This window comes from Cornus florida, unplaced genomic scaffold, assembly GCF_030987335.1.
Source record: "Cornus florida cultivar Cherokee Brave unplaced genomic scaffold, ASM3098733v1 CherokeeBrave_3.0.0_Hap2_Chr04, whole genome shotgun sequence".
Taxonomy (NCBI): Eukaryota; Viridiplantae; Streptophyta; class Magnoliopsida; order Cornales; family Cornaceae; genus Cornus; species Cornus florida.
In genome coordinates, this window is record NW_026775574.1 from 99477414 (window position 1) to 99499786 (window position 22373).

Here is a 22373-nt window from a genome sequence, read left to right on the forward strand (position 1 = left end):
GGGCGTTTCTGTAAACTCTTGTTAATTCAGTATACCTATTGTTTATAGGTCCAACACACCATCTTAAGCTCTTGTTAGGAGAAAATGAGGGGCATATTCAATGATACTATATGAATTAAAATATATAGTAATCTAACCTATCTACGAAATTAATCGAGTACTCTTGAAAGCAAACAATACCATCAGACCTTTTAAAGCATAATTATAATCTCCATCATCAAAATACGTTACGAAATATCAGACACCATAGAGTAGAGGAATTGATGTTCTACAAAGCACCTTGACATGGTATTTATAAGATACTACGAAGATAGCATAAATATCATCGATGAAGACAAATACTAGGGATAACATCACTACTAGGACCAACTTTTCCTCCTACCTTTTGTTATTTTTCTACTATATTCCTGTCCTCTCTTCACAACTCAAATCATTTTATTATAAAATTGTTAAACTTACTCTTACACCCCTTTTTGCCGTGTATAAGTGTCCCCTACCCAACTTCAGCAATTCTTAATGTTCAGAACATGGATTCCAAAGATATGGAGGGAAGTGAGATGAGGGCAAGGAGCTTCCGGAATGAAGACTACAATACTAGAAGAGTGTTCTTAAGGAGCTATCCACTTCACTGGGGAGAAGAAGATGAAGAAAACAAAGCAGAGAAAGAAAACAAGGAAGAGAATGTGGAAATTACCGACAAAGGTGACAGGAGAAAGCCTTTAAAGAAGATGATTATATCACTTCTCCACTGGGGCGAAGGGAGGGTGTTCGTCTTCAAGAGGTTTAAGCATAAGGTTGCATTCTACGTCATCTCTTGTCTTCCCGTTGGGTTTAAACCTCCTACTACCATGATTTCAGCAATATAACCTCCTTCTCCTTCGACTTCTGTTACTTTTCATGGTCTTCGCTGTTTCCCTTCAAGTATATTATGTACGTGTACTGTAATAAGCATAACTACAACTATATATCTACTAATCTTATGTGCCAACTCAATAGTGTGGAAACAGAACGGTGAGTGTCTGTACAAAAAAGAAGGGTTTTGTCATTGAATATGAGGTCACTCTTATACTTTGTTCTGATATAGTGAATTCACAACCAATAATTTAGGCACATGTGTTAAAAAAATTGCTCAGCAAGTCAGAAACATCTTTTACAATCATAGCAAACAAATTCAGACTAACTGTATTTGTACTAAAGTTGTCACCAGTAAACAAATTCACTCAACACTACCAGTAGAGGCTTCCAAGATGAGAACAGTAAACAAATAACCTTTTATCACACAAGCCATCTGATAACATGCTGTTGGGTTTACTTTTATATAAACAAACATCTCTTTCTCAGAAAAAGGTTACTGACACACCCATTGTGAAGCATCCTACAGCTACCCAAGGGCTCAAACGCTCACCTGTTTGACGAAGCAGAAAGGCAAATTCAGACTGTTAGCGTATAATCCACTATGGTGTAGGCCAAGAAACTCCATGGCATAAAGTGAGTATATATATGTTATGTATGCCATCAGCAAGAATGTTGCCATTCTGCACACTCAAAAAACTGACACTTTGACCAAGGAAAAATATTACTTTGTGCACTACTAAAGCTCACATAGAGCATCAATCCAATGTTGATATATAACTGAATTTTGTGTTTTAGTGAACAAAAAATATTTTTGCCTTTTAAATGTCTAGGACATCCTCATATGAAAGAAAATCGCAAGCAGCAACAAATATTCCTCTAACGGTGATAGCCCCTGTCAACATGACTCTATCATCAGAGATTAAGAAGTATTAAATATTTAATTATTTTTACTTATCAAAAAAAAAAGAAAAAGTTAAGGGTATTAAAAAAATAGTACATGGACCTGGCATGCAATTCTATTAGAAACAGTTCAGAAATGTGCACCCTTATCAGAGTTTTATTAGGCATTCACTTACAGCGTGAAAACACATGCAAGATTAAACAAAAACGACACCTGAACTATTTAAAAGATATAGCAGTTGTTGACTAGTCCAATATTTATGTGTGTTTTGGTAAAGCAAAGGCGTACCTATTCTAGCAGCCTTCCAAAAGAAACCTCGAAACCTGCCCGATGCATGCCTCATCAAAATGCAAATTGAATCATAGATTACAAAATGAATTAAAAAGATAATAAACATATTAAACTATCCCATGAAGTTTTAAAAGCAAGGGCAGAAAAGTGGGAAAAAAAATGGAAGCAATAAGCATCATATAGAGATGAGTCCCAATGGTCAACACTTTCTACACATTATTCTCAACAGTTACCCACAAAATCATGTACCAGCCTTCACAAGTCTACTATCACAAAAATTGAAATATATTTATAGAGAAGGCTAGACAACAAAAATGTCGAGGAAACTTTTCATTTCATTATTTTACTCCAACCTCCAAAATGTTATGTGAGAGCCTTATCATTAGGCTACCCTATTGTGGTGCAGAGTTTGAATTCCTTGGCACCACCAAGGCATGTGGCCTAGTGCATGCCGAGAGGCTGTTTTCCATTTTGAACTTGTGACCTCCAAGTCACAATGGAACAACTTAACAGTTGTGCCAAGGCCCACCCTCATAAAGCTAAATTATATGAAGTGTAAACTTAGTAAAAAGAAGAATACAAATAGGGAAGTAGTGAAGAATGAGGATCAAGTTATGTGAAAAATTGAACATTTTCCTTATTTATGCTCAATTGTTCACAAATGATATGAATTATAGAGTCAAGGCAGATGGGTTTTAAATGGACAAGTGCATCTGAAATATTGTGCTATTAGCATATTCCTTTAAGACTGAAAGAGAAGTTCTACAAAAACAACTATTAGACCAACTATTCTTTTATGGGACCGAATATTAGGCAACTAAGAAACAACATGTGCACAGAGTGAGTGTGGCAGAATTTCGAATTAGGATGGATGTGCAGCAAGACAAATGGATGGAATTAGAAATTAAAACAATCGTGAGATGGTTGAAATAGCATCCATCGAAGATAAAAAGAAATCAATTAAGGTAATTATCGTAGTATAGACGTGCAAAAAAGACTACCAAATACACTAGTAAGTAACAGTGACATGGTCCACATCGAGTGTAATGGCATGGGAAGGGAAGACAAAAACTAATATGGGTAGAGTTAGTAACGAAAAATATGATAACATGTGGTTTTATTGAGGATATGGCCTTAGATATAGCATAATGGAAAAATAAGATTCACATAACCGACCCCATATAGTTGAGAAGACTACATTGTTCAAATCTTTGGCATGCTGAAATAATATAATTTCTCATTTTGCATGCCCAAAACAAGCAATCAAGGGAGAAAAAATATGTTTAATAACCAACAAACTATTTATTAATCATCCGCGGGAATCAAACATCGAACCATAAACAAATTTATTTATCAGAGAGCACATACCCAGTTTTCTGTTCAAGAAGTGCAGGAAATTGCATCTTTAAGAAAGTGCAGGTACAAATCCCTAACAGCACCACAGTAAGAAATGAATTGAAGTTGAAGAGTGCCGACTGAAAATCCAACAATAATAATCTTATAAGTCATTAAATTGAATTAAATCAATAGCAGTTCCATGCATTTAAAAAACGGAAATATGCTTTACCATGTTTTGGTTCTCCCTGTATTGACTGCTTTTTTATATCCCCTTCTTCCTTCAAATTCACAAACACAGGAAACATCTATTAGCTTCCAATGAGCATACACACAACCTTAACAATGTGCAAGGGAAGACATATGTGATGATTCTGTGCACCAACTTTAAATCATACACAAGATTTTATAATGTGACACAAAGAACAGAAATTTTTGATCTGGCAAAAAAAAAACCAGCATTTAAACGGGCAAAAAGACCCTTATTAGCAATTGCAGAAAATTCTCTAGCTTATAGATCAGACGATTGAAAGTATAATCCACATATAATACACACACATATATATTGTTGTCATGGGGTTTCAATGGTTTACCTAGAAAGGGAAGATCTGGCGAATCGTTGAAGCTTAACCAAGGAAGAAAAGAAGAAACCCCAACAATTTTAGCCGATCTTCTTCAGGGTTTCTTCAGCCAGCGAATTTAACGATCGTTGCCACGTCGTATGCACTGTACAGAGGAATGGGGGGAATCGGGACACAGTTGGGATTTCCTTTACTCAAACGTTTTAAGGTACTTTATGTCTAAAACATAGGCAGTAAATTACACTAATAGTAAGGCTGTATATTTCCTTAAAGGTGCAACTCGGGGTTGGGCAACCGAACTTAGCCTAATGGGCGCGAATCTCCTACCGTGCGATTTTCGTGCGATTTTCATGTTGTGCCCTACTGTGAGCGTTAAGTGGATTTGATTTGGTCACATTTTACTCCACTTAATATATATTAAGACTGTATTTGACAATTACACAATCATTTATTAATAACATTTCATCACTATTTATAAATATCTTCACCCTCAAAATAAGATATGCACATAATATAGGCTAAGTAATGTATACACATAATACAAATTAAGTAATGTCACATACAAACGTAACTCAATTCATCATCATTTATAAGTAGTCAAAATTAAAATCACTTGGATTAAATTTAGACAACAAACAAAATACTCGTTGTTTCCAAAAATAACGAAAAGAGCCACATCTTCTTCTTTTTTTTACTCAAAATATTAAAAAAAAAAAAAAAAACATGCACTTAGTTTTAAATTATTTAACATATCTTTGAATTTTTTTTTTCAAAGTTTAATATTAATTGTCACACACATTACCTTCACCATCAAAGGAAAAAATTTGACAAAGTTTAATATTAATTGTCACACTCACCACCTTCACCATCAATAAAAGGTATTCACATAGTGCTGAAAAACTAATTGTCACACATAAATCTAACTCAATTCAACATATTATTTATATATTTTTTAAATTAAATTTTATAATAAAAATAGAACATCCAAAAAAAATTATCACATGTTAATTTAAAGAAGATTTTGAAGGGAATTATGAGGTTGTCAACAACCTTTACTTTTTAAGTAGTGATGTTACCCTCTTATAAATTGTGATGTTACTTTTTAAACTCCTGTGATATTACTTTTAGACTTTTATGATGTTACTTATAAATGGTGGTGAAATGTTACTTATAAATAGTGGTGTAATTGATAAACACAGTCTTAGTGTTTATTAAGTGGAGTAAAACATGGCCAAACCAAGACCACTTAACGTTCACAGAAAGAGACAACATAGAAATCGCACAACAGATGATTTGCGCCCCAGCCTAATTATTCATAGATTTGGGCAATTATTTTTTTAATTAGGGTCGGGTTTAAATTGAAAAATCTAAATCCGACTTAATTTAGGTTGTGTTTGGGTTGAGGTGCTAACAAGCCGTGCAAACTCGAACTCGAATTATAATATTATATATATATATATATATATATATATATATATATATATATATATATATATATATATATATATATATATAAGCACCTAGGATAAATGACTGATAATGAAGTATGAGAAAAACAGAATATTGAAAAGGTTAAATAATCAACGAAATAATGAAATAAAATATGAAAATATGCAAGATAATAATAAACAACAGAACATGAATAACTTTGAAGAACTTTTGATTAAAACATGGAACTTACAACTTTGATCTTTGAATACAACACTTTTGTTCTGAGTCGAGCTCCTTGGATGAAGTAAAACTAAAATCTTAAACTTAAAAATTACAATTTGAACTGAGAACTTTTGAAATGGAAACTAAGAACTAAACTTGAAATGAGTCCCCTTTCAATGTCTTGAGGAGCTGTTATTTATAGGGCCTCGAAGGAGCCTTGGGGAGCTTTGGATTTCTTGGTGATAAGGATACAGCAGGAGACCATGTGCAAAGCCTGAAAGGCTAATTTGAGGTGATGTCTTTTGAATGATGCTGAAGGCCATGTGCAAAGCCTGAAATGATGAATTGAGGTGACGGCCACTGACTTGCCTTGGATTCTTTTTTTGAAATGCTTGTCTGTCATGAGCACCGAAAGGTGCTAAAAGCCTGAAAATGGAGAACTGTTGAATAAAATTTTAAACTGTAGATTTTCCCTTTTTTTTTTTTTTTTTTTTTTTTTTTTTTTTTTTTTTTTTGTCGCTATGCAGCGGCATTGAATGACCGAAGTCAGAAACTTTTTTGAAATGAAATGATGATTTTTGAGAATATTGTTTACTGGAGCTGTTGGGTAAAAATACCAAAACAGTCATCTTCATTGGGTTGGGCTAGATCTGTTTGGGAACCATAGAAAGAACCTAAGCCTTCACTTCTGTTGGAGCCCATTTTTGAGAAGGCTTTGGGATTGACTTGGGCTAAAGTTTCCATGAGGAAGGCTTCATATTCATCTTAGGATTTTGCTGAAGAAAGCTTTACTTGGGCCTGGCTTTTGGATAGGAGGAAAGCCGAAAACTCTCCTAAGCCAGAACATGATATTGTAGGGTGCTTTGAGAACCATTCTGAAATTGCTTCTGGAGTAACATCTTTGATAGAGAATTGGTCCCACCATTTGACTTTGAAAATCCTTCCTAGAAGAGGAAGATTAGAAGGGGTTTTGAGGATTTAGAATTGCCATAGAACTATCCATGACAATGCGAAATTTGCAAAAAATAAGAATGATTTGGGAAATTCGGAAAGCTCAGGAGGAGCTTGGAATTTTTCATTGAAAATTGAAAATCCCTTAGACATCGTTTCAGGGATAATTTCTTGGCAGGGACCAAACATATGCCACCAGTCAGTGAATCATTTGGGGACATTTAGATTGAAATTCTTTTGGAAAAGATAAGCCAGGAATGGCTATAATCCTAATTTTGGAAATAAAAGGTATTGTACCAGGCATCCTGATAGTCCCAGTAATTGAAAGTTTGAGGGTTGCGAGGCTTAGAAAATTGCCTCGGAGCATTGATGTTTTGACCCCAGGTTGCCGGGTAAGGATATTTTGAATGGTACATGTGGTGTGAGAAATGAAAGAGTCATCACCTGGTTTTGAATGAGTTCGAATTTTGATGGAATCAGTGTCCACTAAAATAAACTCATAAAAATTTTATGTTTTTCGAAAATCTAATGTTAGATAATGAAAACCTTTGACAAAATAATTTTAAGAAAGTAAAATTGGGTTTTGGTTAAAAAGTTCTTTTTCAACCACATAAATGGTTGATGAATTTGGTTTTTGAAAATAACTAGATTTTTTGAGAGTGGGATTGTTGACCACCACTTGCTGTGAAACAGATCTTGAGGAAATTTGTTTATCTAATGCTGAAGAAATTGTAACATAAGTTTTTTGAAGGGGAAGGAAAACTGGTTGTTGGGATTGTAAGTATGTTTGGATGGGGTTATATTGGATTAGGGACATGTCTATGACATGTTAGGGAATTGTGGTTAGGGCTGAAAACTGGTTTGTAATTAATGGAGATGGACTAGCACACATATCTTCTTCATCTTTTGGAAGATATCTTTTGGAAAGGGTTTGAGAAGAGGATGATTGTGCATATGCATCTTTTATTTTGTGGGGTTTTATGCTTGCAACTGAGGTTCCTCTACCTGTCTTGGGAGGCATGGTAACCGCCCTTAAGCTCCTGCTTTTCCCTGCAAAAATTCCCTGGTGAGAAAATCAGGAAGAGAATTGTTTTCTCCTTTTATATATTCAATATCAAAGTCAAATACAGAAAGAATAGCTTGCCATCAGGCAAAATTTTGTTTTGAGGCTATGTTATGAACATCTTTCTTTAAAACAGTTTTTGCAGATTGGTAATTAACACGAACTAAAAATTTTTGATTTAGTAAATCACTTTGAAATTTTGAAATGCATAAAACTATAGATAAAATTTTATTTTTGACTGTGGAGTAATTTTGTTGTGCTTGGTTCCATGTGCCAGATGCGAACTGAACTAGTTATTCCTTGTCACCTGTTTTTTGTTTTAAGATACCTCCATATCCTAATTCAGAGGCATCAGTTTCCACAATTTTGAAGGCTTCTGGATCGGCAATAGATAGGCAAGGAAGGTTTTTTGCTTTGCTTTTAAGGATTCTGACTGTTTTTGTATACTCATCGGACCATGGGGGAGGGGACTTTTTTAATCTTTGGCGTAGTGGAGCACAAAGAAGAAAAAGATCCTTGAAAAACTCCGAAAGATAATTTAGGCACCCTAAAAATCTTTGAAGCTGGGTTTTGTCTTTAAGTTCATCAGGGAATTTATCAGCAAATTGGATGGATCTATTGATTGGGATGACAGTTCCTTGGTGGATCTGAAAACCTAATAACCTAATCTTGGTCTGAAACAAGTTTAACTTTGATAAAGAAAGGCCTAATCCATTATGCTTGATGGTTTGAGCAAATATATTGAGATGTTTCCAATGAGCATCTATAGAAGAAGAAAATATTAGTATATCATCAATATAAACAATTAAAAAATTCGTAAGATGAATAAAAATATCATTCGTAATTTTTTGGAATTCTGAAGGGGCATTTTTTAATCCGAAAGGCATCACATTCCATTCGTAATGGCTAAAAGGAACCGTGAAAGCTGTTTTGTATCTATCTTTTTCAACAATTTGGGTTTACCAGAATCCTGACTTGAGATCAAACTTTGAAAAAACGGTTGCATGAACGAGACATTGGATTAGGTCCTTTTTATTGGGCAAGGGATACCTGATCCATTGAAGAACTTCATTGAGGGGCTTGTAATTGATAACTAATATAGGAACACCTCTTTCTATTTCAGCATTCTTTTGGACATAGAAAGTGGCACAGCTCCATGGGGAACGGCTTTTTCGGATGAGGGATTTGTTCAATAATTCCTGTACTTCCTTCATACAGTAATCAAGAAGTTTTTGACTCATTTGGCTAGGACGGGCTTTAGTAGGGATATCCTTTTCATTGAAAGATTTTTCATAAGGTAATTCAACAATGTGTTGTCTTCTGTGCTAAAAAGCGTTTGGGAGATCAGAGCAAACCTGACTTTCAAGTCTTAATCTGAACCTTTGAATAGAGTCTTGGAGACTTTTTTGATTGAGTTGTTCATCAATCTGTTTGAAGATTAGTTCTTATTTGAGAAAGTCTAAATGCTTTGTTTTGCTCTCAATCTTGTTGACAGCAGGGACCTGAGTAACATAAGAATCCTTAATGGTATTGAGATCCTTGGTATCTATAGGATGAGCAAAAGGAAAGCAAATTTCTTGTCCAACTGGACTTGTTGAAATGCCTTGGCTATCAACTTTGAACGGGTAAAGAAGAGAAATAAATGGAGTTCCCAAAATAACAGGGGTATTGAGGTCTTTGACAAGGATGAAAGGTGTTTTAATACAAAGACCCTGATTACAAACATGGACTTTGGTTAACTTGTATTGAACAGTGAGTCGTGAACCATTAGCACCTTGAAGTCGTTCTTTGGTTTTCTCAAAGTATTTCGTAGGAACAAGTTCTTCATTGATACAATTGAGATCAGCACCGGAGTCAATGAGAGCCACTGTATGAATGGTATAGTCTTTGTTGATGACAATTTTTAGATTAACATGCCATTTTTGAAATGTTATCTGGGTCAGAAGGTTGATGTAAGTCTCATTGTCCTTGGTGGGATTTTCAGAAACTTGTTGTTCAAGTTTTGCAGAGGACTTAGGTAGTAAGGCATCTATCTGGGATTGTTGAAAAAGAATTTGGCTTCTGAGGGTAAGAATATCATGAGCAGTGGAATCTTTCAAAGCCTTACCTTCTTGCTTTAGGAGTGAAATCTCTTGCTTGGTTTGTTTGATTTCTTTATGGAGATCTTGAATTGTAATTGGCATCTGGGGTTGTGTACCAAATCTTTCAAAGATATCAGTAAGGTTGTAAGTATTTGGTATAACAACGGGAGCTTTGTTGTTCCTTTGGCCAATGCTGTTGGTGAATTTAATCAAGCATTCCTTGCGTTGATCAAGATCTTCTATTTTGTCAATGAGTTCCAACATGAATTCTTGATCCTTAGTAATCATACAGATGCATTTGGTTTTGATAGGTTGGTCATCCAAAGATGGGTTGGAAGAATCAGAATCATAATCTGTATCAGCATGATAGTCATCTTCTTGAATACCATTAATATCATGTTCGGATTCTTTATCTGAAGAGTTTAAAAGAATTTGCATCAGTTGGCTCTCGACGATTTCAGGGAGATTGAGCTCATTGATCTTCTGTTTAGCTCTACAATCGCGTTTGTAGTGACCCATCTTGCCACACTTGAAGCATTTTATATCTGCATTTGAGGTGGCAGGTTTCTTTTGAAAATGTTTTGGAGGAGGGACATTTTTCTGTCTATTTTTCTCAAATGAGAGATATTTATCTGCAAATGAGGGTTTGTTCTTGTTATACCGTGACCTATTTTCGTATCTCTTGGGAAAAGGTTTTCGGTAGCGGGTGTGACTTTTTCGTTTGGAAGGGGGGGTTAGGTTTTCGAAGCCGAATTGTTGGCAAAAAGTTCCTAATTCCTTTCTGCTAGTAGCATACTCATGCTTGATTTGCTGTTGGAGTTTGAAATTGGTACAGAGAGCAATTCCTTCAGTTGTGATGGTACTGATGATGTCACCATAGGTGAGGGAGTCATAAGGAATATGGCTATTGTGTTTTGATCTGAAGTGCTTGCGAATTCTCTCAGCAAAAAGATTGGAGAGTCCAGCAATGAACTTTTCTTTCTAAAAGGCTTGGTTACAATCAGTCCTGGTGAGGACCTTTGAGAGGAAGACATCCTTGTGCCATCTGAAATCCTGAAGTTTGCGACATCGAAGGTTGGCTAGAATTTCTGAGGTCTTGTCTCTAACAATTGAGAGGTTACCGAGGAATTGTTTGGCGATAGAGAAAATGAGAGTAGCAACTTCATCTTCTATATCTGCACATTCTTCTGTTTTGATAATTGTTCCTTCAGGAGTTGTTTTGACAGAGTTAAGAATGGCTCGTCGTTTATCTGGAGTGAGGATGTTGTCCCACCATCCTTTGAGTTGGCCTGTGAATCCTCCTACTAGGAGTTGTGTTATAGCATAATCAGAAGAGTCATTCTTGGTTTTGTAAGCAGTGCTGACCATTGTCATTTCTTGAAGTGTATTGAGAATGTGATACTCAGTTTTGCCATCTATGTTCCATTCATTAATGGTACCACCATGATAAGCAGCTTGGGAAAACTGGCCTCGTTCTTCAATCTGAAGGTCAGGGAAAGTTGGTCTGGGATAGTAGTTTCGAGAAGAAGTTGATTCTAAAGTATTGACGTGTTGGTTCTAGAAGACCTCAGTAATTTCATCAATTTCAGTATCAGTACCAATTTCTTGGTCAAGAGTATTGATGGCTCTAAGAGGTCTTTCAGGCGTATCAGGAATCGTAGTTGTGGAGGTCATAAGGGATTCGATACGCTTAATCCTGTCCTGTGCTTCTTCAATGGCACTACGTTTTGATAGTTGTTTAGACAAGTGTATAGAGATTTTATGGGGTATGAAAGGGGGTGCATTATCAGATTGAATGGGGATAATTTGTTCTTTCTGAAGCAAGATTTCCACACGAGAAAGCTGATCGCCAAGTGTCTGGAGGTGTTGGTTTGTGTAGTTATTGTAATACCCCTAATTTTAAAAGGATAGTCCTGGTAATTATTTAATTGTTTAATTATATTTTTTCTTTTATTTAATTTGTTATTTGTATTTGTTTGGTTTTTCTTTGATTAATTGTTTTATTGTGTTGATTAAAGATTAGTTGTTTAATTGGTAATTATTAATTGTTTAGATTAAATTAAGTGCTGAATTTATGTACCGTGGATTAAATACCTGTTTAATTTTTTTTTAATACTGCTTTAATTGTTTTATTTATTTGATGCACTGTATTTCTTTAAGGTAACTTAGGGTTACAGTTATAAGAGCCGCCGTAGGTTAGAACTGATAGTTTCATGGGCTGGTTACAATTGGAATTAGGGCTTAGCCTCTTATTGTACATGGATTAGGGTTAGTGTTAATTTACACCTATAAATATATGTAATACGGTGGTTTAGGGTTTTAGAAAATACACAAAGTTCTTCTTACGTACCTAAGAAATAGAGAACATACAGGGAGCAACAGTTGTGGTTTTGGGAGAAGCAGAGAGGAGAACTTGAGAGAGTTACAGAGAGGAAGGAAGTTGGGGTTGTGGGTTTCAACTGATGTAATACCCCGATAATTGAAAGGATTTATTAATTGGGGTTAATGAATTTTATTTTATTTTTAAATGATTTATTTTATTTAATTGAGTGTTTAGATTAATTGTCTCATTTTAGTTAGATTTTATTTTGTGATTATATATTTATTGAATTGATATGATGATTGATGTGTGTGTATTTAATTATTGATTGAATTGTGGCGTATTAAAATGATGTGACTTAGTTGTAAATTCTTATTTGTTTATGTGTTTTATGTAATTAGTATTTTAGTTTAAGTATTTATTTAATTATTTTATTTATTTAGATTAATTGGTTTGGGCTTAAGGAATGTTGGACCAAAGGATATGGTCTTGGGCTTGGATGAAGCCTTGATGGGTTAATTAATAAAGGCCAATGGGTATTTGATTATTTAAATAATCATTTTTATTGATTTAATTATATATAAATATAATTAATTGATAAGGGTTACAGAAGGATATAGGTTTATGGATATATATATATAGGATTTAGGATTTAATTAACCGATGGTTAATTATGGGAGATATATATATGCATAAGTAATATAATATATGTTTATATATATATTATATTATTTAAATAATATTAGTTTATTATTTTATTTTGTAATCCTACTAGGAATAGGATTTAGGGTTTAATGCGTATAAATATACACATAAGGTTTAGGGTTAAGAAGTTTTCACGTTAGAAAAATAAAAGAGACAAAGAGGGAAGAAGAAGAGAGAACGGACAAGGAGTAAGCTGGATCTGAGAAAGCGGATACCGAAATTGGAAGAGACAATCAAAGGTTAAAGCTTCGATTTCGTTTCGAAATCTTCAGGCAAGTTGTCTCTAACTCTCCTCTTAGGACCCATAAATTTATCACCTTGGGTGCCAAAATTTAGTTTAAAATTATTAATTAAATCATGTTAGATCGAAAAAAATATATATATAAATTATTATATTTAATTTGTGTATTCATTGGATTTTAATTATGTATATAGGTGTGGTATATATGTTTTTAAAATCAATGTATAGGTAAATTTGTGACCCAAAAGGGTTAATTATTTTTCTGGAATTTTTCTAGAATTTTCAGAATTTTTTCTATATTTTTCTGGATTTGTTTTATATTTTTATGATATTTTTAGAATTATGTATGTGTATAAAAAAAATAATATATATGCATACTGGGTACACGAATTAGAGGTCTCTGTGCATAAAAACGATTCTGATTCGGTGCGGTCAGGTGCATTACACTACGGTGCACCTCAAATCAAGACCATGGGATGGTCCTGATGACCAGCGAAGGTTCTGGTGTGATACGGTGCATAGGAATTTGGTACACAAGCTGATCTTGGCCATTGGATTATTTAAAGTTAACTAGATTGATTCAGTGTAATGCGGGTACATGGAGGTTCAATGTACCATAAATTTGAACCTTAGATGTGGCTGATTGAAAGGAGAGTTGATGTGATGTGGTGCTAATGCGTGGAGGTGTATAGAGATGCGGTGAACTGATCCTATGTGACACGCCCATAAGGACCAGTTTACATCCAGCAAATGAGAGAGCGCCACGTCAGCCAGAGGAAGAATCAGGTGCATGGGCGGCGCGTGAGAGCGCATGGGGGCGCGTGAAGCCACGTGGCTTCTTGTGGAAGCGCATTCCAGAGTTTTAGGCGCGTTTGGCGGCGCATGGGGGCGCGTGAGGAGGTGTTCGGAGTCCCGAAAAGGTCCTGTGGGGTCCGGTGAATTTTTAGAATTGATTTTAAGCCTGTGAGGGTTGAAAATAACCACTTGAGGAGGTGTTCTTGGTATTCTAAGAACCATAGAGTGTTACTACGAGGATTAGTAGTAATTATTTGGAGTAAATATAATATTGTATTATATTGTTATGGAGGGTGGCATATATATGTGTATATATATTTATATATATGTATATATGTGTACACATGGAGTTTTGATTTAATTATGATTAGTATGGAAGAGAGTATTTATATATATGTATATATATAAATGGAAGGTATTATACATATATATTATATAGTATATGTGTATAGGTATATATTATTTAAGATAATTAATATTAGTTATTCTTATTTAATATATTTGGATAGACTAATTATTAAATGGTAATATGCTTATAATGTGCATGAGATGTTTATGTATGAATTAGACATGGTTTAATTGTCAAAGGTATAAATAAATATACTTAGAGGGGCATGGTTGATTTGCCAAAGTTATACATGAATATACTTAAAGGAGGCATGGTTGAGTTGCCAGTATATAAATAAATATATTTATAAGAGCATGGTTGATTTGCCAAAGTGTATTATTGTTATGTGTTAGATGATTAAAGTATATCATCTATAAGTATTGCATGTATAGGTTGGATTAGGATTAATTAGATATTCTTAAATTAGAATAGTCTAATACTTTCAGGATAGTGTATTACTTTATACATATTAACAAAATAATACTAGTGGTGACATGGATGATTTGTCAAAGCCTAGCGGTGTGATGTAAATACTTATAATCATTATTGGTTTTGGAAAATAAATATAAATGATGGATTTAGTCTAGGTATGATTGATAATTAATCGTTGGTGATTGGTTTCAACAAATTTAGTGAACCTATTAATAGATAGGATTATTTTATTTATATATAATTATTTATATAAATTTGTATCATCTTATATTAAAGGTTAAAACTTTAATTAGGATGATTTTGGTTAGCGATGCTTTATTTATTGGTTTTCAGAGGCTTGGTAGAGGGAACTTGCTCGTGGGTCTAACCCACGATTTATTTTTCAAGTTATTAGAAGTTCCAGTCTCGAGGTTGAGGATCCGCAGCTAGGAGACTGTCATTCATCTACTCATCTTATTTACATTTAATTAGTATAGTTAATTATTGTTAAATGTTTTGTATAAACTGGTGGTTTATAAGATTTTGGTTTAGGGGTCCTTAACTTATGGGATTTCCGAGTTGTATAATATTTTCAGAATTTGAAACTCATGGAAATATTTTTGTAAAAGAGATTTAATTTTATTAATAGAATTCCATTCAGCGATTTAATCATTTTTTTTTATTCCTCTTGTATTCTGTGTTCGTTTAAGTACTATATTGTTTTGATATTCCCATGTTTTCGGGTGTGGGCCTGGCCAGCCTACACGTGGAAATGTGGGGGTATCACAACTGAGACTAAACCTAGAGTGACGAAGGTGGAACAACAGTCAGAAACTTCGTCGAAAAATTTAGGAGATGACAGTTAGGAGTTTCAAATCTGAAACTCACAGGCAAGTCACTATTCTTCTCTTTCCCTTTAATTCGTGATCTGTGCATGTTTAGGATGACTCCAGGGATTAAACCAACGTTCAAATGGATTAAATAAATATCATAATTCATCTTGAAATTATGTTTGTATCAATTTTTAAATCGTTGCATAATTCTGTCGTTGGTTGGAAGTAGTTCTCACTTGAAAGTCTGTTTGCGTTAATGTTTAAACCTGAAAATCTTTCATGTATGTGGGATGTGATCATGCTTATAATTAACTCTGGAACATCAATTGAACTCTAGAATAAGTTATAAAAATTGTACAAAGCCTCTGAACTTCACCGGAGGCGAAGAAGATGGTCAGATTACGCGCAACGGCTCACAGTGGAGTAGAGCCGGCTCACCCCAAGGGTGGAGCCGCCTCCAAAAGAGGTTGAGCCTGCTCCACATGCATTGGAGGCGGCTCCACATGCAGTGGAGGCGGCTCCAATGTGGAAGGAGGCGGCTCCAACCTTTGATTTTGGTTTTTACGTGGTTTTGGGTTCAGTTTGGCTTGTAGGAAGGTTTCTGAGTGGTTCCAAGGGCTGTGGATGGTTTATAAAATTTATTCTAGAGATGTAAAAGGATTGGGAAGCATGTTAGTATTAATTTTGAAGCATAAAATAACCTACAGTTAATTAATACACTACATGTGGAAGGTTGAATTATATCTTGACATTGTTTACTGTTTCTATAAAGCACTTTGGTTTATAGTATATTTTAAACTGTTGTTCATGGTTAAACTGTTGTATAAGCATGTATTATATGTTCTGGAAAAATAGATATGCTTAAATGGAAATTAATTGATGTATAACTATACTATTTATTGCATCAAGTTATGGTACTGTTTTAGAGGAGGGAGATGCTGTATTTTACTCTAACATTTTAAAGGACTAGAATGTGACTTCTAGATCACGTACTGGATGTATAATTTGATCATACACTTATTAGATTTGTATGTGTGCTTATTCTGGAGTATAGTTGATTTGCACTTATCACTATTTGGTTAACCGTGTAAACAGGAGGATTGTATGTACCGGTATGGGACGGTGACATACTAGGTATGGACTGGATCAAACCCTAAGTCTTACTTAATTTGGATTAAGGTATGGATTAATCATATAGGTTAAATCCATTACCTACTTGTGTTATGTCAACAAAATAGTTGGATGACTTAATATGGTTTCAAGACGGATGATTATACATATACTAGACCACTACACAAATGGATGGTATTTTGTATTAGGAGGAGTACGGACTTTATATATTTATTATATGGTACCATGGTATGAGCTTGAGTCTCAGGACCATGGTTAGGGCGCGTATATCGCCTAGGATGGATAACTGGACATATGTATTGTTCTCTGGTAGGTCTAGGTACACATGACCACATTATTGTGCGATTTGCATGGTATCTCTACTCAGGCTGAGACAGACCTACTGGACTAGTGAGCGTCCTATAGTGTGTACTATATATATACATATGGACTACTCTAGATATTGTTGAGTCTTCCTATGATGTATCTGCGTATCGGATTACTGTTTGGATCGTAGTAGAATAGGACTTGCATGTGGGCCTGACCCGCTCTCTTATTTTTCAAGTGTTCGTCAGTTACAGGGTTAGAGTTTGGACGTGCAGAGCAAATACATACATTCATTCATCCGACTACGTAGGAATCTTTTCTATATTTACCTTAAGTTTCTATTTCAGATATTTTAGTTTCAATTGAGATTTTTTTTATAATAAGGGGTCCACTAGATGGATTCCCGAGTTGTAACTTATGGAGTTTTGGAGTTTGGATTTAACAGATTTCATTAATTATATTTTAAGGATTTCAATTAGTATTCTTCCAGCTTATTGTTATTATTTATTTCATCTTGTATTCTATGTTCGGTTATATATTAATTGTTTGATATTTCCTTCGGGTTTGAGCCTGGGCCTGATCAACCCGTGTCTCAGATCCGAGGGGTATCACAGTTATTTTGTTCCATGATGCTTCGGACATCACGGGTCGTGGATGTGGTATTGTCGTTGGCGACTACCTTTGTCTTGAAAGGAGAAGCAATAAGTGTGACTGTTCCTGACGCCTTTGTCTTGAATTCGATTACCTCGGCTGGGGGATGGATGGCTTCAAGAGCCTCACCACGTGATGTTTGCCAGGTAATGTTGGATTTGGTTGTGACATTTAAGGATTTGATTGTGGAGAAAGGAAAATCAATATTGTTGTCAAGACAATATTTTTCAAACCATGTGAAGAAAGGGGCTGAGAACTTGTGTTGTATGCAGAAAGTATACCACTTTTCTCTAATAAGGATGGTTTTTTGAGCAGAAAAGGTTTGGAAATACCATTGTCTTTTGGAATCATTGATCGCAAAGTAGAAATCTTTGCGTAAAAAGTCTTTATCGATCTCATAAACCTTTTCTATCATGTAGAGCTGATGAATCTGATGATCGGGATCTTCAAATTGAGAATCATTTGGGGATGGAGGGGAATCATGATGATCTTCGTTTAGGGGAGGGTTTTGTAGACCTTTGTTTTGAGAACTAATTTGGGTAGGTAAAGGAGTGCTGCGAAGAAGATGGATGTCTTCTTCCTCAGTTTGTATGCTAACATTGTCCTGATAAACTGGGTTAGAAATTTCTTTGTTTTTGACACCAACGAGGTTTGGATACCTTGTAGGCGTTCCTGAAAATGATTTTTGGGAAAGGGCTTTTGAATAGTTTGTATGAGTAGCATGAGAAAAAGAGGATCTAGGTCTTTCTATTTCTTGGATAGTAAGTCTATTGGGCCTGTTAGAATTAAATCTAACCTTTACCGTTCCATCAGAAAATTGAGATATTTGTTCCAAACTTTTATTCTCGATCTTTGAAGGAGGAGCTGCATGCTCGAGAGTCCACTCTCCCGGAAAGGTGTCTTCATTCCAAGTGATGGTTTTTCGAACATAAGTTTGTGAATTTTCGTCACTAGCATGAAGAAGAAGGGTTTCTCCTTTGGGAGACTCACAAAAAGCATGGGGGCTGACTTGGGTTGTATAGACTTTGTAGTGGATTCTATAGACAACATTGAAGGGTATGGCTCCTTCCATCGTTATATAACCACTACTTGAGACATTAAGGGTTAAAGTATAGAGGATTGTTAGATCATCAAGGGCTACTGAATAATTTGGAAAACAATTGAAGTATTGTGGGCCATCAAAAAGACTAGTTTGGCAAACTCCTAACAAAGAGGTTTCAAAATCGAGATGCCTACAATCCCTTAAAGTAAGCATGATAGCAGTGTTAAGTCCCCTTGAGGTAAGAGGTTTAACTGCAACTTGGACAAGCCCTATATGTAGGAATTTGTACTTCTTTTTGTGTTCTACTATGGCTCTTTTTTTGCAAAAGTTGGATGACTTCAAAATGGTTTTTGAGAGAAGTAGTTTGTTCAACAGTTTTGATGGAGTATCCTATTTTGAGGTTGAAAATCGAAGATTTGTAAATATCCCAAATGGGAACCTAGGGTATATTCCAAGTATCCTATTGATCATTCTGACCACTATCAATATGTTGTTCTTCTTGGTTAACTATCACTCTTCCTCCAAGAGGAGCTGACGATGCCGAAGACATGCTACGGTTGAAAAAACTCATTGAACCTTACCTAAATGACCGTCCGTCCGACTAACCCAAAGCGGCACACCTAGCCTAAACGGGATCCAAGTCCAGAAAAAGAAATGTAGAAAGGTTAAATGGGCTTAATCACCACTTGATGGCTCTTATACCATAAGCACCCATGATAAATGACTGATAATTGATATTTATATATATATATATATATATATATATATTAAATTTAAATGCATTATATATATTCTTTAAATTATAATCAACTTTTTCTTTTAAACTTTCTTTGTTAAATCTTAATTTATTTTTATTAAAAATTTGCAATAAGTTTGTAAAACTTTTTTCTCTTTAAGAGTAATTTAATCAAATTGGTCATATGGGTAACTTAAATTAACTCGAGTTTCGAATTCGAAATTTAAGCCTGAGTTTAAAATTAGAAGGATTGATTGGGCTCGGGTTGAATAATTAGGGCTGTGGTAGGTTTAGAGTTGAACTTGGGTTAAACTTTTTATATGTCGGGTTGAACTCAAGTTATACCTCAAACCTATCTAAATTTACTACTTTTAACTTTAGCTTTATTTTTATTTGTTTGCTCAAAGACATCCCTACCCCACACCCATGTGTTGACTTAATTTTGTTAAATAACAATTTTATTTTTTCTTTATGCAAAATACATATATTATAATGTAAGACATTATTGACATTTCATACTAAAAGTTACTTTTTACCAATAAATTTAAGAGAAATGAAAATTAAAAGTAATAAATATTGAACTTTCACACTTCAAAATTTTTTTTGCTTATTTTGTTTTTCAGAATTTGTGGTTTGAGACTTCAAGTGGCTTGGTTTCACAACAAATAAAAAACTTACATTTAGAGTGCACAAAGAACCGGTGGAACCATTAGGATTTGGAACCAGAATCAGAACTGCAACTGGTGCTTTGGTTCCGGTTCTGATTTCTAACGTTTCCAGTCCATATAATAATTATATATATTATATTTTTTAAAATTATATAATTACTTATATATATGCCTATATTTATCATATTATGTGTGTGTGTGTCTATTGATGCTTGTTTGGATGTAAATATAACCTAAGGAATTGTCTTAGTCAAGGTATTGCTAAAATAATAATAATAATAATAAAAATAAAAATAAATAAAAATTATTAAGAAAAAAAAAGGGGAATCAGAACCGTGGAATCAGTTCGGTTCGGGTTCCATGTTTTAACGGTTCTGATTCTAATTTTTAGGAACTTAATGATTTTAATTGGACAATGCTTAGTTACTCACCGGCGAATAGCTTCATTCTAGTCACTCCTTATGTGTTTCAATAACAAAATAACACGTCAATTTTAACAACATAATTATCAAAAAAAGAAAAAGAAAATAACACGTCAATTTTAACAACAAAATTATCAAAAAAAAAGAAAAAGAAAAAATATTGGTTGCTCCCCCGTTTGGGATTGCTTTCTTGAATTGATTATTTTTTCGTCGATTGGTTCATTTTTGTCATGGGATTGAAAACCGGTACACCACGATCGTGATGAAAGAGAGAGAATGATTGGTTGACTCTGGTTTAGATTGGCTACGATTGAAGGTGGAAAGGGTTTCTTTAGTCAAGCTATCTGTAAGGTGTTTATCCCCCCTCTATGGGCACTTCTCTTGACTACCATGAATGAATTGATGATCTTTCTTTAGAAGGCCAGGAAGCAGACCTATACCTTTCATTGAGGGCGCGGGTCTGGGAAGCATGAAAGAGAGAGAGAAGAGAGGAAGGTAATTAAAACGGGTCCATCCAATATTTTTCTTTTTTTATTTATTTATTATTTTGACGATTTTGTTGTTAAAATTGACGTGTTATTTTATTATTGAAACACTTAAGGAGTGAGTAGGGTGAAACTACTCACTCGTGAATAGCAAAGTATTGTTCATTTTAATTTCAATTATGTAAAAATTGTACCGAATCAAACCGTGTGCACTCTTAGTAACTTTAATTATTTAATTAATTAAGGTTAACCATATACGGTATATTTGTAAATGACTTTGAGAAACTAAAGCTATTCGGTGTAAACGATTAATAAGACTAGAGACTTCGAAAATTTTGGGGGAGCCATGTTTGGACTTATGCACCTTTAAAAACTTCAGGGCCCCATGGCCCTCCGGCTGCCTGGGCCTGGCCATATCCAGCTCCTCCCTTGGTCCCATTATAACTATAGTTGACCATGGCGTAGGCATGTCTGCATCAATGCCCATTAATTCCTCTTGTCACAATATAGTTGATAATCCAATTACAGTTCAAGCAACCCTTAGGGATGCTCGATGTCTGAAATTTCACCCTTCTTTGATGGGTGCACTGGAAACCAGTCTATGTCATGGACCGGTTTATTTTAATGTCTATCCTAGTCTGAACTTATCTTTAACAGATAAAAACATCCTTGAGGCAGTTAGTCTTCGTGTTCAGACCTATGGGTATGATTATTTACCTGGATCGGAAGTGATAAGTGTTATTTATCGCATCCATTACAAAGTACTTGATACTATGTGTCCAAATGCCATACGCAAAGACTCTCAAGGAGTAACAGCGTTATGGGACACCAATATGTTCACATCAAATGTTGCCACAAAAAGGATGATTCCTTCGAGTGAAATAACATTTCCTGAACATTGGACAATTTCTAATGCAGTTCCGGCAAAGCCAATTGCTAATCATAGCTTGAACTGTGTTATTCAGGACCAGGATGGTGATGTTTTTCTGAATTTCAGAAAATCATTAGATCTACCCAGATTTACATCATCTAAAGGAAGTCATCTTCCTTATCATGTTTCTTGTCCTCCTTCTCGCCATTCGATCTCGTCGGATTATAGAAAGGAAGATCTCCCTCCTGAATTAGTTGGTTCCAATCACCTCAAGCTGAAAGGAATACAGCAATCTCATAATCAAATTCCAAGAGGAGTCTACGAGAAAGCACCAATAGGTATGTCTCGTCGCCAATTTGGAATTGAATTCAGCCCAACTCCATCCGAAATGGGAATCGGAAATGAATCTGTCAAAGATCAATTTGATGATCCTACAGACATAAATGACCCTCATGAATATTAGTTTTTAATGGATTTTGTCCCAGATAGAATTGCCATTAATACTGAATTTCAACAGGATCAATATAAAGAATTCAGAAATTGGTATCAGAGCCATGCTGGCTTAACTTTTTATTGTTAATGCTTCTTCGGTACTAGTAGCATGATTATTATCGTAATTATGTAATGAACAATACGACTACTATTCTGTCTAACTTA

The 22373-nt window shown here is 34.7% G+C and overlaps 1 protein-coding gene across 1 annotated transcript; it reads right to left on the bottom strand.

Moving 5' to 3' along the window:
- Positions 1-1084: 1084 nt before the first annotated feature.
- On the bottom strand, positions 1085-4194 carry LOC132304158 (uncharacterized). The gene is made up of 5 exons (XM_059801721.1): positions 3976-4194; positions 3615-3663; positions 3416-3522; positions 2045-2079; positions 1085-1405 (listed from the first exon to the last, which is right to left on the bottom strand). The coding sequence occupies exons 2-5, from the start codon at positions 3615-3617 to the stop codon at positions 1338-1340; spliced, it is 213 nt and encodes a 70-aa protein (XP_059657704.1). The 5' UTR covers positions 3618-3663; positions 3976-4194; the 3' UTR covers positions 1085-1337.
- Between the last annotated feature and the right edge of the window lie 18179 nt (positions 4195-22373).